Source organism: Thalassophryne amazonica, chromosome 10 (assembly GCF_902500255.1).
Source record: "Thalassophryne amazonica chromosome 10, fThaAma1.1, whole genome shotgun sequence".
Classification (NCBI taxonomy): domain Eukaryota; kingdom Metazoa; phylum Chordata; class Actinopteri; order Batrachoidiformes; family Batrachoididae; genus Thalassophryne; species Thalassophryne amazonica.
Window position 1 is genome coordinate 34,459,295 of NC_047112.1, and position 18,310 is coordinate 34,477,604.

The window sequence follows — 18,310 nt, forward strand, 5'->3', positions numbered from 1 at the left end:
TTTGTAGCATCAACAGCAGTTGCTACTATTTCTACTTTTTTTTTACTAATAGCCCAATTTCATAGCCTTAAGAGTGTGCATATCATGAATGCTTGGTCTTGTTGGATTTGTGAGAATCTACTGGTACCTTGTTTCCCATGTAACAATAAGAAATATACTCAAAACCTGGATTAATCTTTTTAGTCACATAGCACTACTATTATTAAGAACACTACTGCACCTCCCATCTGGCTTGGGAACATCTTGGAACCACCCAGGAAGTTAGAGGACTTGTCAGATGATAGGGAAGTGTAGGAAGAGCTGCATGGTCTACTGCCACCACGGCTCAGATAAGCAGCAGAAAATTAATATTTTTGATTGTTAAACTTCTTTACAATACTGAAAATCACATTTTTTCTTAATATATTTTTAACATCCTCTCACGGAACACTTGCAGTACTTTCACAGACCACGAGGGGGCAGCAAGTGTAAACCACTACATTTCTGAAAGAAATTTAACTATTGCTGAGATTGAGAAAAATATTTTGTGGATTGACATACACTGGAATGCAGCCGTCACTATTTTGAACAAACTGCCTTCAGGGGAAACAGTTTCACTCAGAGTGCCAATGTAGAAACACAACTGCATACAATGAATTACTTCAAACAAGACACTTGATGAGGGAAACGGTTTATCACAGATATCAATCAGGACACTGACACAGGCTGCAAACACATACTAGAAAAGGTCATTCAGTCCAGTGCCTGTAAAGCACACGGCTGTTCAGGAGGAAAATGCTCTCATCCGTAAAAGCAGCTACATCTTCTTCCCTTTACGTAGTCTGTTGGAACGCCAGATATTTTCCTTCCTCAGACGTTTGAAATACTCCCAGCTGTTTGGCTCCAGCTCATGCAGCTTTTTAGGATTTCCCAGGTTCAGATCGTACAACCTGAAAGAAAGACATGGACATCAATAGAAAAGAGGAACCACATCAGAGACTGTGTCACCATAGAATGCTTTGATTTTCTGTTGACATTTATTTTTCACTTGGAATGGACAAAATAAACATGGAATAACACATATGTGATATAGTCCAAGAAAAACAAATGGATATTTTTTGGGAATGTCAACATAGAGATTCTCTCCCGTTAGCGGGGCATACGGAATAAATTAATGAGGCACTCACTTGCTGGATCATGCCACAGGCAAAAGTCCAGTTACCCTCCTTTGAAGACATCGGACAAGACATCTTCACAGTTATGTAGATGATTCCTCAAATAATAAGTGTACAATAAAAGGTTGCTGTTTGTACAGCAGCAGACTGTCAGTTTGTGGCATTTTCTACATCATCGCAATATATTTTTCTTAATTGTTTTTTCTGGGGTGATATTGTGAAGCAAAGTTCATTTGTATCCAGTCTACCTGCTTTCCTTCCAACTGTGCGTTTTCCTTTATTTGACAGGATTCCTCCTCTCATAACATGTTTGATATGTATCGGCAGAGTAAGAGCGACGGCATATGACAACAGGAAAATAACAGCTTTATATCAAGAGGCTACGAACATAAAGTACAGTTAGAACTGAAAAAGTAGCAGAAACACGTGTCTTTACCACTCTGGATATTCCTCCCGAGGCTTCAGTTTGGGGTCCTCTCCTTGCTTAAAGAAGTTGACACCTACTGCGTAAGTTGTAAGTTTGATGGGATCTTTACACACCTCTGGGCCTTTCAGCTCCTCTTGAACCACACTTTTACCTTTTCCTTTAAATGCTGGAAGACAAAAAGATAGTGATTATTGTTATTTGGGTCATCTCCAGTGGCTCCAACTACCTAACAAATGTGCATTGTCTAATTTAGACCATTAGCAGAGATGTTATGACTAATCGACAACTAAATTAATCACAAACTATTTTCAAAATCGAGGAAACACTTTGTTCTGCCCGTGTTTCCGTGGGTTCCTTCTGGATGATCAGACTTCCTCACACTTGCAAAGACATGCAGGTGAGGTGAATTGTAAACCTTAAGTTGTTGGTAGGTCTGCGTGAGAGTGTGACTGTGTTTGTCTGTCTACATGTGGCTATGCGATAGACTGGCGTCCAGTCCAGGATGTACCCTGCCTCACATCCTGTGACTGCTGGGATAGGTGTGTGGTAATTGAGGTGTTAAATACAATATGAAACCTGAATGTACAATAACAGAATCTTCGAACACTGGTCTTACATTCCAAGTTATTTTAGTCAAGGCTTTGAACCAGAATATTTTTGCCAGTTGGTTCATTCCGAGCAGAAACTATTTTTTTCTACGTTTCTTGTTTCACCCCAAAACTGACATTCGTGAACCGGTTACCACAACTATATTTTTATATCAAAAAAATATAGTGTGTGTGTGTGTATATATATATACGTACGTTTTTGTTTTTTTTTTGCAAAAACCTGATGGATTTGAATCACGTGCTTGCATGAGCCAACCTTGAACCTTCGTGCGCAATGTGTGAATTTTTTCACAGCTGTCGATTGCGAGCATTTGTGTGAGGACATGTGTAGCGCTCTCTGTAGTTTTTCATTGCAAGGAAAATGACGGAACGACTGGAGCAGCGCTACTGAATCAAATTTTGCCAGAAAGTGGGCGACAGCCAGGTGGAAACCATTCGGAAGATTCAGACGACTTTCGGTGACGATGCTATGGGCATCACACAGATTAAGGAGTGGTACAACCGGTTTAAAGACGGCCGCACAACGGTGGAGAGCGAGCCATGCTCCGGTCTGCCATCAACATGTTGAAATGACCAGATCATTTCCAAAGTGAACGCTGTGGTGATGTGGGACCGTCGTGTGACTATCCGAGAAATTGCGGAAGAGGTGGACATCAGCACTTTTTCGGCACATTCCACTGTGACAGAAGATTTGGCCATGAAAAGAGTGGCAGTGAAATTCGTGCCGAAGCTGCTAACGGCGGAGCAAAAGCGCCTTCGTGTTTAAGTCTCACAGGACATGCTGGACTCTGAAAAATGATGGCCACCTCTTACACAATTTCTCAGACAGTCACACGACTGAAAAGCCACCGAAAGCCGTCTGAATCTTCCGAATGGTTTCCACCTGACTGTCGCCCAGTTTCTGGCAAAATTTGATGCGGCGCTGCTCCAGTCGTTCCGTCATTTTCCTTGCAATGAAAATCTGCTGAGAGCACAACACACAACCTCACACAAATGCTGCTTGCCAGCAACTGACGCAATTGACAGGTCTGAAAAAATTCACGCATGCGCACGAAGGTTCAAGGTTGGCTCACACAAGCACATGTGATTCAAATCCATCAGGTTTTTGCAAAAAAAAAAAAACTTTGGATACTTTTCTAACAGACCTCATATATATATATATATATATATATATATATATATATATATATATAGTTCCTGAACCGGTTCATAACGTTTCATGTCAGCTGTGGGACACTAAAAACACTGTATATGTCAAACCTGTATGTGGCGGTGTAACGCTCCCACAAAAAGCAGAAGGCAATACAGTGTTCTGCAGCAGACAGCAGACCCTGAGTAAAATAAAGCTTTTTAAGAGAAAGAGGATCCACAATGATCATCTAAATTATACTTATTGTGTATTTGAAGTGAAGCAGAGCATTCTTGTATTTTTAAAAGACACGGCAGTGTTTTGGTCTGAGCCTCACAGACCAAAACAATGGACTGAGCGCTAACCAGCAGCTAAAACTACAGTCCTCACGTGACCATTCATACAGTAGTGGAGCAGATAAGTATGACTTCTGACCAGAATTGTTCACTTGGTGATACAAGCATCAGATTTGGCATGAATGTTCTACATAAATCAGTGTTTGAGAAAAAAAAAAAAAAAAGCACTGGCCACTTGAAAATCCAATATGGCCGCCAGGTCGGGGTCAACGAAGAATTACACAGGGGTCAAAATTTAGAAACACTCCAATCATATTGAATAGTATATCATATTGGCCGCCATATTGGATTTTCAAATGGCCAGCACTTTTTCTCCAACACTGATTTATGAAGAACATTCATGACAAATCTGATGCTTGTATTACCAAGTGAATGATTGTTTCAATTATTTGCTGCACTACAGTTCTGACTGTTGGAATGTTACAACCATTCACACACTGAGTAAATATAAAGTCTTAATCTGATCCATTACGTTGTTTTAGTCGGATTCATCTTCACAAACCCATGATAAGACGTTCTTGTTGTGGAAGATGGCATCTCTGAAATACTTTAATTCCTTATTGTGCAAATTACTGAAGGAACACAGCATTTTAAGTCGCTTGTCACAGCACTCCATTCCAGCAGGCGTTGTCTTGAAAGTAAATTCCAAATTAAAAAAAGACCATTAATAATGCCCCTCCGTGTTTGTCTGTTCCTGGTGCATTACATGGGATGCCAATGCTTTGTCCCGCCAACAACAACCAAAATATGTAAATGACAGGAAGTGACCCTCACCAGGTCATGGTGAACTGAAACCTTTTCAATAAATAAATAAAGGTATTAACTGGTTACCATTATTTTAAAATATCGATTCTGTTCCAGGGCAGCACGGTGGCTTAGTTGTTAGCACTGTTGCCTCGCTGCAAGAAGGTCATGGGATCGATTCTTACCTGTGGCCTTTCTGTGTGGCATTTGCATGTTCTCCCTGTGTTTGTGTGGGTTCTCTCTGGGTGCTCTGGCTTCCTCCCACATCCAGAGACATGCAGGTTAGGTGGATTGGAAACTTTAAATTGTCTGTAGGTGTGCGTGTGGGTGTGAACGTGTGTTTTTCCTATATGTGGCCTTGCAACAAACAGGTGGCCTGTCCAGGGTGTACCCCGCCTCACACCCTGTGACTGCGAGGATACGTTCCAGCCCCCATGACCCTTAACTGCAATAAGCAGTTGAAGATGAGTGAGTGAGTAAGGGATTCTGTTCTGGAACATAAAAAAATATTAAAAGTTTCTGGTTTTCAATTTGTTCCATGAACCAGTTGAAAGCCTTGATTTTAGTTAAGTAATCAGCCTCAGTCTCCATTTAGTAGGAAGGCTGATGGGGCCCCACGTAATTTGCACTTCAGGCGATTGTTAATGTTCTGCAAATCAGCACAGTTTGCAAATTAGGAAGATGTGAGAATTTTTGTTTAAATTCCCATTTCTGAAAGGGCGCAGCACACGTCTGATTTCAGAATGAGGCTCTCAAGTGCCAAGCAACTGTGGCTGTTACTTATCTCACATGGATTATGGTTAGGGTTTAACGTTTGCAAAATCCATAACACAATCCATTTCTGGACCACCGATTTTGGTGCGTCTCATGCGCAGTAGCACAATTCCAATACGGTCAAGGTCCATTCATAAACTGTCCAGATTTGTAAACTGCACAGACTATTACTACTGTAAAAATCTGTGTGTAAATGTAAATTATGGAACTACTTTTACCCCATTTATTGTTCAAAAACACATTTCTACTACTTTACAAAACTGGTGAAACAAGTGATCAGACCCAGCAATCAAACAGTTCAAGTGCTGTTCCACACAACTGGAAAAGATACATTTGACAGTGAAACAAAACAGCTATGCAGCTTTCAGCAGGGATCTTATGATGACTGGTGCTCTTTTCTAAGTTTTTACTTTGGTCAGACAGACATTTATATACATCTACAGTGGTACAAACCTCACATGTCGCTTATATAGCCATAAGCTTGCGTAAAAGGGAAAAACGGTAGAGTTTGGGGCCAAATCAAACACAAGGCCACGTATTGTTGATTATGAAAGGAAGCCCCTTTCTGCGTGAGGTGTGAAAACACTGGAAATGCACGTTTGAGGTACAGTTTGAATAAAGTGTGCAACTTATAAGTGGCACATTAATCACTGGTCAACTTCATCAAGCAAAACGAAAACCGTATAATGTAATATAAAGTATAATGGCGATTACCAAGGAATTATCTAATGGAGCTCCACGCCTGTAATTGTCTTCAATACTGTTTTTACCTTTACATAGAAAACAAATGATATTGCATATCTACAAGACGACAATCAGGATTTTTATTTTCTCTTTACTCACCAACTTTCTTCGCGTATCCGCATGTTTGTATTCTGCCTAATGAAAGACGGCTTGTGATGCACTTTGTTATAGTAAAAGTGCTAAATAACCTGTAACCTGACATGATTATTCTTCCAGAGATTGAGCTTGACATTCACACGGTTTTTCCACTTCCTGTCTTTGTAAAAGAAGAAGACAAAAAATTTATTTGAGAAACTCTGCTGCCACCATATGACAGGGAGGACTCACTGCGGGCCCTTTGTTGTCACCGCCTGAATATTTGACCTGTTGTCCCACAGGGGGCAGCACTGCCATGAGAAGGCTCCGATCCTGAATTTGTATTTCATTTTGCCAAACCTTTTAGAAAACATCGGGTAGATTACATTTCCTTCGTAAATGTCCTGTTAAGCCGGATTCCTTTCACAAGTTCAGCTGTGCTGGTCTCTTTACAAACACAATATTTTCTCTTATAAATGTATTACATGGAATATCAATGTCAGATACAATGGGAAATTATTTTGTTGAAATGTGGAATGAAAATAGATGATAATTTTATTTTAAAAGATGATTCATTTTTAGACATTGTCAGACTTAAGGGAGAAATAGAATTTTTCATTTTGTCCTAGAGAATTCAACACAGTGATGGGACCCATCCCTCCAACTGATCGGTCTGAGGTCACTGTGGGGGACGGAATCTGACTGTTGTTTGTGCGTATGCACCAAACAGCAGTTCAGAGTATTTGGCCTTCTTGGAGTCCCTGAATGGAGTCCTGTATGGGGCTCCAGTGAGGGACTCCATTGTTCTGCTGGGGGACTTCAACACATACGTGGGCAATGACAGAGACACCTGGGGAAGTGTGATTGAGAAGAACGGCCTCCCCAATCTAAACCGGAACAGCCTTTTGTTGTTGGGCTTCTGTCCTAGTCGTGAATTGTCCATGTAATAAGGAACACCATGTTTAAACATGAGGATGCTCATAAGTGTACACGGTACCAGAGCATCCACAGGCCGAAGGTCGATGATTGATTTTGTGTTTGTAGCATCTGCCTTGAGGCCACATGTTCTGGACATTCGGGTGAAGAGAGGGGCAGAGCTTTCACTTTCACTTTCACTTTATTTGTGTCCCCCATGGGGCAACCAGTTCTGCAGCCTGAGAATACATCAAAAGCACATGACACACAGAACACACACCAGTACCATTACCATGGTGCAGCATCACAAACAATTACAGTCCAAACATTAAAATACATAAAATAAAATACAAGAGCTGTCAACTGATCACCATGTGGTGGTGAGTTGGATCAGAAGGTGGAGGAGAACTTTGGACAGTCCTGACAAGCCCAAACGGATAGTACGGGTGAACTGGGAACATCTGGAGGAGCCCACTGTCCAACAGATCTTCAACACACACCTCCAGCGGAGCTTTTCTGGCATCACTGTGGAGGTTGGTGGCATTGAACCAGAAGGGGCAATGCTCAAAGCTTCCATTGCTGAAGCTGCAGTGGAGAGCTGTTGTCTGAAGGTCTTAGGTGCCTCAAGGGGCGACAACCCTCGAACACCGTGGTGGACAGTGGTGATCAGGGAAGTCATTCCACTGAAGAAGGAGTCCTTCTGGGATATGTTATATCGGAGGACTCTGGAGGCAGTTGCAAGGTACCGATAGGCCCGAAGGGCGGCAGCCTTTGTTGTGGGGGAGGCAAAACAGCGGGTGTGGGACAACTTTGAACTAACCACAGAGAAGAACTTTTGGTCAGCACCAAGGTGCTTCAGGCAGACTGTGAGGTGCCTCAGGAAAGAAAAATGGGTAACCATACAGGCTGTCTACAGTAAAGATGGGACTCTGATTACCTCAACTGAGGAGGTAATTGGGTGCTGGAAAGAACACTTTGAGGAACTCCTGAACCAGACTGGAGCGCCCTGTATAGTGGGGCAGAGCTGGAAGCTGATGGGGGATCATCATCGATTTCCCAGCATCTACTGGAATGTCTGTTTGTAATGTATATGCATCTCAGAGTTAGTTTTCACTGGTCTGGACCTCTACAGGATATTTAGGACCATCACTTTACCTGAGTGAGCGGCAACTTTGATACTGAAAATAAAATTTGGTGTTGAAAGGCAAAAACCTGGCTGAAAAAGAAAACATTGGCATTGAAACTAATGTTGCAAAAGGTTATATTGGGACTGAAAACAGCTGCACAGAAAATGCAGCTAGACAATAAAAAATATTGAATTTTTAAATACACATTTCTATGTGTTTATAGCCACATTTTTAAAAACTATTTCATTTTGATATTTTTTATGTTGACTATAAAAAACAGACTGCTTTTTCTGATTTTTTCTTTTTTTTTTTTTTACATATCGGGTTCAGTTCTGGCTGCTTAAAAGTTGGCTTTTTGTTTTAGTGCAATAGTAAAATTTAGACTCAGTATCAGTTGTTTTTATGCCATTTATCCAAGTTCAGTTTGAGGAAACACACACACACACACAGAGAGAGAGAGAGAGAGAGAGAGAGAGAGAGAGAGAGAGAGAGAGAGAGAGAGAGAGAGAGAGTTTTAGTCCGTCCATGCTTCGGCTTTTCCGATTGGTTATCGTAGTCACGTGTGTTAACGAAACAAGACTCGGCACAGTGGTTCATGAGCCTTGCGAGTTCGACACAGGGGTTGAAAATGGCAGAGTATGGTAAAGTGGAAAAGAGCTGCCTAAAATTAAAAGGCGTGGGACCCATTTCATCTGGCAAAAAGTAAGTCAAGCGATATTTGATAGAATTTGTACGAACAGATGGCGTATGAACGTCGATAGAATGAATTAAATTACTATTAGTTTTAGCGTCATTGTTTTCAAATGAGCCGTAATGTTCGCTAGCATGCTAACAAAATAACAGCAATGTAAACAAATATTGAAATATAGCTGGTAGTATTTCTGATCGTAACTCAAGTATTTCACAACGACAACAACAACTCAAGGATTACACAACGTAAGATGGGGGTGGGGTAGTAATGCAAGACGTAAAGATTGTTTATATTAATTCCTTCAACTGTTACTTTGGAAAGCTGTACATTCCCCCCCCCCCCCCCCCCCCCCCCCATGGCCGTTCGTGTTGGGATGTTACATCACATTATCTGAAATCGGAATACATTTGAAAATATTTTACGTTGTATTTTGAGCAGATAAAGGCTGATTGTAGTTACATAAACTACACATCATCGCATCATTTCAAATCACATAACAGATATTTAACGTGTTTTAAAAACCACATAAATCTATAAACAAACCTTAGGTGAGTGCTGTCTGTAGGCAGTCTTTTAATACACTGGATTTTGCTAGTTTGGATGGTCTTTGCAGTTTCACCATTTATTTTCTTGTGCATGACTAAGGTAACCTTACCCAGCCTATACAGTGAGGAAAATAAGTATTTGAACACCCTGCGATTTTGCAAGTTCTCCCACTTAGAAATCATGAAGGGGTCTGAAATTTTCATCTTAGGTGCCTGTCCACTGTGAGAGACATGATCTTAAAAAAAAAAAAAAAAAAAATCCGGAAATCACAATGTATGACTTTTTTTTTTTTTTTTTTTTAATTTATTTGTATGTTACTGCTGCAAATAAGTATTTGAACACCTGTGAAAATTAATGTTAATATTTGGTACAGTTGCCTTTGTTTGCAATTACAGAGGTCAAATGTTTCCTTCCCATAGTTTTTCACCAGGTTTGCACACACTGCAGCAGGGATTTTGGTCCACTCCTCCATACAGATCTTCTCCAAATCTTTCAGGTTTGGAGTTTCAGCTCCCTCCAAAGATTTTCTATTGAGTTCAGGTCTGGAGACTGGCCAGGCCACTCCAGGACCTTGAAATGTTTCTTACAGAGCCCCTCCTTAGTTGCCCTGGCTGTGTGTTTGGGGTCATTGTCATGCTGGAAGACCCAGCCATGACCCATCTTCAATGCTGTTACTGAGGGAAGGAGGTTGTTTGCCAAAATCTCGCAATGCATGACCCCGTCCATCCTCCCTTCAGTACGGTGCAGTCATCCTGTCCCCTTCTGCTTACATAGCAGAAGAGCACAGCTAAGATGAAAATTTCAGACCCCTCAATGACATCTAAGTGGGAGAACTTGCAAAACCGCAGGGTGTTCAAATACTTATTTTCGTCACTGTATGTATATGTTGTGGACATGAACTAGCGAAGCTCTTCAGCATCTCACCATGCCATTTCCGGTTTGCGGCTTTGTGTAACATCGGTTTGTGGCTTTTTTTACAGCGTTTTACAACAATGTTGTCTGGTTTGTAGCTTCTTCTCCACTGGGCAGATTTTTTGTGCCATTTCCGGTTTGTGCCTTTGTCTACCATAAAAGCGAGCTTCACGCCACTGCACGGCGCTTTGCTCGTATTATCTTCATACACTGTAAAACATAAAAATAAAGGATACCAAACATGCACTGCCTTACCAGTTTAATAGTATTACACAGTTATATATTACGGGCAAAATGACATCCAGACAAAGTGCAGTGGAGGTGGAATTGACAGGGGCCAAAGTGTCTTATTACCATTTGGTTGTGATTATCCTGGATCATTTCCTACCCCCTTATCCACATTCCATTGTCCCTGTTACAGCAGAAATATATATACTTGTGTGTTAATTTTGTGATTTCTCTGTAGATTAAGATGAGCACTGATGAATATGTACTTGAATGAATGTCAGCTAGGCAGAAACTAAAGTACACAAATAAAGGATGGTGGTGAATGTTGATTTATATGTTAAACAGCTGAGATGTGCTGTGACTACGCAGGGCAGTTGTGAGCCGTATCAGGGTTGAAAGGAGGACAGAGGCATGAGAGTAATCCAGCAGTGTCTCCTTCTGCTCGTCTCAGACCTGCAGTTGAACACAACTTGGTGTCCAATTTTAACACCACACATAATAATAAAAATTATTATTCTGAGCTATCAGGAAGAGTTGTCCTACCTGGAGATACATGGAGATGTACCAGTTTAATTTGTTGTGATCCATGCGCAACCGGAAATAAATTGGGCAGTTCAGTTTGCATGTGCTCTGGAAGAGTCCTTCAGGGTGAGCTATTGTGCTCAAATCAGATGTGGCCATATCACGTAGCTTTCACTTGTTAAACATTACACAGAAGTGTCGGAGCTCTTTTTCTGACTTTTGCCAAACGGTGAGGAGGACTCTACTGCTTTGAATGCAGCCAGGTGATAGCTGCTTGGGAAATCAGCTGAGTTGTAATAGTACTATGTGCATTAAGGTAAATTGTAATGTTAAATGGCTAAGTAGGAATTAATTTGTCTAATTTATGAGTCCGCATTTTAAAGACTCTAACATGAAATATGTACACAGTACAACTCCCTCCAATTTCATCATCCATTTTACAGCAACGTTTTACAGCAGACATCATGATTTTTACAGTTACTGTAGTACGTGCAGCATGCTGGTCCTGCAAGTGCCTCGGTGGAAAAGAAAGCTCAGGGGGGACAGGGCTGTTTCTGTTGACTCCCAAACTGTGGAACAGCTTGCCTCTGGATGTTAGGGAGGCACCCTCATTGGTCATTTTTAAAGTTCGTTTAAAAACGTATCTTTTTTTCTTGGCTTTTGACACCAACGAGACCTAGTTTGATAATTTTTTTAATTTCATTTTAGTGGTTCTTTGTATTTTACTGTGTTTTAATTTGTGTTATGTTTGTAGTGTATAGCACCTTGTGTCAACGCTGGTTGTTTTAAGGTGCTTTATAAATAAAGTTAATATGGTATGGGATGCTGCCTTAGTGGTTAGCACTGTTGTATTACAGCTAGAAGGTCCCAGGTTCACATCTGACCTGGTTTTTGTTTAAGAGTTTGCATGTTTATCCTGTGTTCATGTAGGTTCCCTCCGGGTGCTCTGGCTTCCTCTCACTTCCAAAGACATGCAGGTTTTAGGTGAATTGATGACTCTAAATTGACCAACGGTGTAAGTGAGCATATGTGTACCTTTGCTCTTGCACAATGACCTTTGGGATAGGCTCCAGTCTCCCCTCAGACTAGGGGAAACCTATATTTCACCTGGTTGTACCAGCTTGATGGTTACTTTCAAGAAGTGCAGGTGGTCTGGTTGTCTGCCTGGGTGGTTGCCTTCTACAACGCAAGCCTATCCTGTTGTGTGGTGAATGTGGCACCAGCTTGTGCTCCCACACCTGAGACCTGAACTCCAGCTAATATTGTGAGTTTGGATGTTCTCTCATACACACAGAGACACAAGAGGACTAAAAATAATACTCCTGCATGCAGTAGTGTTTCCATTGAGCAGTCCGAGTCAGCATGGGACACCATTTTTTGTGCATTTCCACAGGTACCAAAATAACCAACCTGTAACATACCATTTTTGGCACCCTTCAGCTGGGGTCCCAAAATTATGGACCAGTTACAAAAGAGAGGCACTAAACTACTTCTGTCTAAACAAACAAACTGGTGAAAACATAACCTCCTCCAACTTTGTTGGCAGAAGTAAAAATGTTAGATTACACTGTGTGGACTCTGTGTGGAGGGGGTGAGGTCACACGACAGGGTACGTGCTCTCAGTGACGTGCATGTCGACATGTACATGCTCCTCCTACCAAAACAAAAGGTGCTACTGGCGGTGGAAACGCAAGCCAAGCCGGACCTAACCGTTCTGACGCGTACCATACTGCGCCATACTGACCCAGACTGTTCGGTGGAAACGAGGCGCATGTTGGTGGAATGACTAGTAGGTGGGGGAGAAAGAGGCAATGCACCTGTGACCTCACTTACTTGGGCTGACCAATTACTGCCTCCCACTTCATGTTATCAACGAATACACACAGCAGTACCCCACTGTATTCGGCTCATTGTGGCACATGGTGCCTGATGATATGATTACGGTACATTTGGGTTTTGAATCATTTACTATGCAAATTCTGAAAAGGCTGAGAAGCTGATTGTGGTCTGCCAGATTAATCCATAAAAATAGATGATTGATTGAATTGTTTCAGCACTATATGACATGCCACATTAGCACATCTCAACAAACATGATGTACATATGAATAAATGCTACTGTGTATTTTACAAAAAGTAAATGTTTCGTAAGATGAAAGTAAGTTAGTGAATGTCTTTGTACCCACTGATGGCTTTCTTTTTTTTTTTGTAGATTTTATTGGTGGCATAGAAACCTGCCAATCAATTAACTTGAGTCTCTCAAATTCTGATCAGGAAGAAGAAGATGGAGGAGAAAGAGAAGAAACAGTGCTTGGAGCAGGTAGAGGAGGTGAAACCTAAAAAAACCTATATAGAGAAAAGGACACCAGCCCAAGTTGCATTTGACAAAATGCAAGAGAAGAGGGTAAATATATACTTAAAAAAAAGTCTGCAATACTTGTTTATTTGAGGCAGTGGCATGTTTAATTAGTTACCTGTCATTTTGCGAAAGATGTTAAAGATTACGAGTAACCAGCAATAATTTTAGCAGTAAAATAAGCCTGTGAGAGCTTAAGATTTGATCATGGTGTAACACGTCATGTGTTTTGGCTCTTATCAGCTTGATAACAGTATAGCATGTGTTCAGGCAATCGATAATGTGATGAATGGCACATGAAGAATAAGTGACTGTAGAACATCAATAAAAAAAACAGAACAAGCTGATTTTTTTTTTTTTTTTTAATGTAGGTTTAAAAAAAGGGAAATGACCTTAATTTTCAAACTGATCACATCAACAAGTGTGATAACTCTAAATGTTCATAAACTCTGTTTTGGATCATTTATTGTGGTTGATAATGCGATTGTCATTTTAAAGCCACACTTTCCTTTAAATATCGTCTGCTTTTTGATGCACGTTCTTATGAGGTGTAACACCTGTTCACATAAAAAGAACTGATTTCCACACTAGGCTTTAATTCCTGATTTACATTTCAAAATGTGTGAAGGAAAACCTAATACCATTTATTTATTTTGCTTTACTGCTTTTTAATGTCCATCCATTTGATAAACCCACTTAAGAGTCAGGGTTAAGGGAGGAAAGGATCAAAGCACATGTGGGACCATCTAGCTGTGAGGCAGTTGCGCTAATCACTAAACCACTGGCCCATTTTGTGTTTAAAAAAAGCTGTTTCCTGTATTTATTTATTTTTTTTAAACCCACATCAAAATGAAACAGAAATTGGCTCATTTTCTGTTTTAGGCCTGTGGAATTAGGTCCACAGACCTAATTCCCCTTCATTTTAAAAGTTGTAAACAGAGTTTGACACTTCTTTTGATATGAGGAGAGACGGGTCTTACTAAATTTGAGGGTCGCTAGAGTTTCAGTTTTGTGTGGTTAAATATTTTAATTATGTCCCTCAGAAATGGTTAAAAAAGTCTTTGACCCCAGCTGTATATTTTCAGTGTGTCTGTTAATTGAAATTCACATGTTATATTGAGACTTTTTAATCAATCCTGCACTGCCTTTTTATTTTTGTATGAACCCTGTGTTCTTACTTGAAGAACAGGGTTCATTAGTTATTTGGTCTATGGTAACCTGCTGTCGGGTATTAGCACAGGAAAGCTGAACAATGTGCTTAATAAAGATGCCACCTGGATAGAAAAAATGTTAACACATGGGTTATTTTAGCCTGTTGTCCTCACTAGTCAGCTGACATGTCAGTTTGTGAGGCAACACTTATGTAATGACATTTATATCACTTGACAACAATAATGGTGTATATTTTATGTATTACTTCTATCTTTTAAATTACCGGGAGAGTCGCATCCAAATTTCGTTGTGCACCACTGTACGACAATAAAGGAATTCTAATAGTCACTGCAACAGTTAAATTTTGAAGCAGTATTGACACAATTCATTTTCATGACATCTTTCTCTCTGTCCCATTTTACTATAGCAAAAGGAGAGGATTTTGAACAAGGCGTCGAAGACGCACAAACGCAGAGTTGAGGTAAACCATGTCAAGCTTGACACCATATGACTTCATTTCTAAATTATAAAGCACCAACATTATAATTTTACCCCCCCCCCCCACACACACACACACAATGGTTAATTTTAAATAGGAATGTGCATGTAGGTTTTTGAAAAACAAATTAATATTTGACTGCTAATTTATCATTTCTCCTCATCTTTGATTGCAGGACTTCAATCGCCACTTGGACACTCTGACAGAACATTATGATATTCCTAAAGTCAGCTGGACCAAATGAAGTGCACTGCCTTTTTTATGGTTTATTCAGATTTTATAATCACTTATCACTGTTCTTGGTTTTGTTGTACTTTTGTGTTGAAACAATAAATGATTAAACTGCTTTTTTTTCTTACTTGTGTAATTTTGACTTTAATTTAATTTGGTAAGTTACCCTCAGAACACATCCTGTTGTACACATATGTCTGCATCAACGCAACATTATGATATCTTCATACTTGAATAGTGCTTTAAAATGGGAAAATAGGAGTACATATGGCACATGTACATTAAAATAAGTCAGCACAATCAATCTGTAGGCATTTGGGGTTCCACAATCCAAACATTCAAAAGGTCTACCACCTCATAAGAGTTTACTCAGTAACTGAGATTAGTCCTAAGTATCCTAGGGGGGGGGGCAAAACAATTTTGTGTTAAGAAACCTAGAACCCCAAATACCTTAAAATGGACATAGTGTTTAAACAGACTTTGAACATGCATTACCGCATTCTGCAAAATTTAAGATTAAAACTAAGTAAAAATAACTTGACCTCATCCAGATCTGTCAGCTGTGCATCAAAACTGCCCTTATCCTAGTCAAAATAGCTACAAGCGACAGCGGCAGAGTGATAATTTGACAGTCATTTTCAATTCAAGTGGGCATTTTGCAGCAGCAAGAGACGATTGTCGCTTAGCTGACAGCTCGGTGGAGCCAAAATAGACCAGAACTCTATTTTATGCAAATATTGAGCAACACAGTGACTGCCAATCTGAGTGAATAGGCAGCGTGATGTCAGCTGGTAGTTTGCCCAAACAAAATAATTTAAACTGGTGGCATACGCTCTGAAACATCTCTATTTCTGCACAAATCTGTTTGTCAATTTTGTAAAAGTCAGAAATAAACACTTAATAGTGCTGTTTTTGTAACCAGGTAACACCTTTGACATGATTTCCAAGACAGCTTAGAGATGTTGGCGTGCATGCCCTGGGAACGCCCATCAAGCACAAAAGCAAACTGCTTGTCATTTAACAAACCAAGGTTTCTCAAAAAAAAAAAAAATTAAGATTCACATTCTTGGATGGATTATTTCATTCTGTGCGTTCTTTTCTTAGAAGGTGGAGATTTGATGCTTGTATGATCAGAGTTCATTTTGGCCCCAGCATGTCGCTCGGCTTCACCCACTTGTCAAACTCTTCCTCAGTCAGGTAGCCGAGCTCCACAGCCACCTCCTTGAGTGTAGACCCCTTCTTGTGAGCAGTCTTAGCAATGGTAGCCGCTTTGTCATAACCGATGTGTGGATTCAGAGCAGTGACCAACATGAGAGACTCGCTCATTAGCTTGTTGATTCTCTCTGTGTTGGCCTGGATGCCCACCACACAGTTGTTGGTGAAGGATACCGAAGCATCACCAAGCAGTCGCGCTGAATTCAGTACATTTTTTATGATCATTGGTTTGAAGACGTTGAGTTCAAAGTGTCCATTGCTGCCTCCGATGGTAACAGCGACGTGGTTTCCCATTACCTGCGCAGCAACCATGGTCATGGCCTCGCACTGGGTAGGGTTCACCTTACCAGGCATGATGCTGCTTCCAGGTTCGTTCTCAGGCAAAATCAGCTCTCCCAGGCCGGAGCGGGGTCCTGACCCAAGGAACCGGATGTCATTGGCAATCTTCATCATGCTAACTGCCACAGTGTTCAGTGCTCCACTCAACTCCACCAAGGCATCATGGGCCGCTAGCGCCTCAAACTTGTTGGGAGCTGTCAAAAAAGGCAAACCTGTAAGAGAAGCCACTGTAGACGCCACCTTCTCTGCAAAGCCAATGCGGGTGTTGAGTCCTGTGCCAACCGCTGTTCCACCCGCTGCCAGCTCATACACCCTGGGCACAGCTGACTTCACTCTTTCTATGCTATACTTCACCTGCTGGACGTACCCACTGAACTCCTGCCCAAGTGAAAGGGGCACAGCATCCTGAGTATGTGTGCGTCCAATTTTGATTATGTCTTTGAATTCTTCAGCCTTAGCAGCCAGTGCGTCGTGAAGGGTCTGCAGGCCAGGCAGCAGGACCTGGTGGACCTCTGTGGCTGCAGCAATATGCATGGCAGTGGGGAAAGTATCATTGGAACTCTGGCTCTTGTTGACGTGGTCATTGGGGTGAACTGGATCCTTGGAGCCTAATTTTCCTCCAAGGATTTCAATGGCTCTGTTACTGATCACCTCATTGACGTTCATGTTAGTTTGAGTTCCTGATCCGGTCTGCCACACCACCAGAGGGAAATGCTCATCCAGTTTACCAGCTGAAACCTCGTCTGCAGCCTGTATGATTGCATCTGCAATCTTTGGGTCCAGGCCATAATTTTTATTAACTTCAGCAGCTGCTTTCTTCAGTATGCCGAAAGCTTTGATGACCTGGATTGGCATTCTCTCAGATGGTCCCCCAATCTTGAAGTTAATGGTGGACCGGACCGTCTGGGCACCGTAATACTTGTCAGCTGGGACTCTGAGCTCACCAAACGTGTCCCGTTCAATCCTGTACTCTGAACTAGCCATTCTGCACGGGTTAATTCTGACTTTAGATCCGACTACGTGTCTTGGAAAAGTCAGTAGACAGCCGTTAAAATGCCCAACAGTTCTCAGAGCTCGAAACATGGCTTCTCAATAAAGGTGAATCCGGGGAGGTCAAAGTAGCTGACACATTGTAAAATATCATTGGTTGACATCCAAACTGACAGTAAAACAGACAAATGGTGAAAGGAAAAGGGCGGGATTTCCACTGGGGTTGTCCTATCAAATGAAAATCCTCGGACCACCTCACCCGATTTTATCAAGTTCACTACAACACTACGCCAAAGTATATCCGTTTTCCCCCTTCTTACTAAAGAGTAAAAGCACAAATTTTGAATTACATAAAATCTTTTTAAAAATCGAGCTTTTTTTATTTTTTGTATTCAGATGTGCAATAAAAATATCTCCAACATGATAACAATTACATAAATATATCGACGCTAAATAATGGAATGTATAATTGTGGACATCCGTGAGTAAAATCTGCTGCAGACAAGTCAAGGGATGGCTACATTAGCATAGCATTTCCAAATTACTGAATATATATTGAACTAATATTGAACAACAG

The 18,310-nt window shown here is 41.0% G+C and overlaps 3 protein-coding genes across 3 annotated transcripts; 1 reads left to right on the forward strand and 2 right to left on the reverse strand.

Annotated features, from left to right (window-relative positions):
- Positions 1–668: 668 nt before the first annotated feature.
- Positions 669–6,201, reverse strand: mrpl54 (mitochondrial ribosomal protein L54). The gene is made up of 3 exons (XM_034179758.1): positions 6,036–6,201; positions 1,591–1,747; positions 669–929 (listed from the first exon to the last, which is right to left on the reverse strand). The coding sequence occupies exons 1-3, from the start codon at positions 6,166–6,168 to the stop codon at positions 797–799; spliced, it is 423 nt and encodes a 140-aa protein (XP_034035649.1). The 5' UTR covers positions 6,169–6,201; the 3' UTR covers positions 669–796.
- A 2,455-nt stretch (positions 6,202–8,656) lies between these two features.
- Positions 8,657–15,304, forward strand: fam32a (family with sequence similarity 32 member A). The gene is made up of 4 exons (XM_034179759.1): positions 8,657–8,755; positions 13,226–13,355; positions 14,887–14,940; positions 15,134–15,304. The coding sequence occupies exons 1-4, from the start codon at positions 8,682–8,684 to the stop codon at positions 15,200–15,202; spliced, it is 327 nt and encodes a 108-aa protein (XP_034035650.1). The 5' UTR covers positions 8,657–8,681; the 3' UTR covers positions 15,203–15,304.
- Positions 15,305–16,252: 948 nt separating this feature from the next.
- fh (fumarate hydratase) lies at positions 16,253–17,875 on the reverse strand. The gene has a single exon (XM_034179757.1). It carries the CDS (start codon positions 17,824–17,826, stop codon positions 16,327–16,329), a length of 1,500 nt encoding a protein of 499 aa, XP_034035648.1. The 5' UTR covers positions 17,827–17,875; the 3' UTR covers positions 16,253–16,326.
- Between the last annotated feature and the right edge of the window lie 435 nt (positions 17,876–18,310).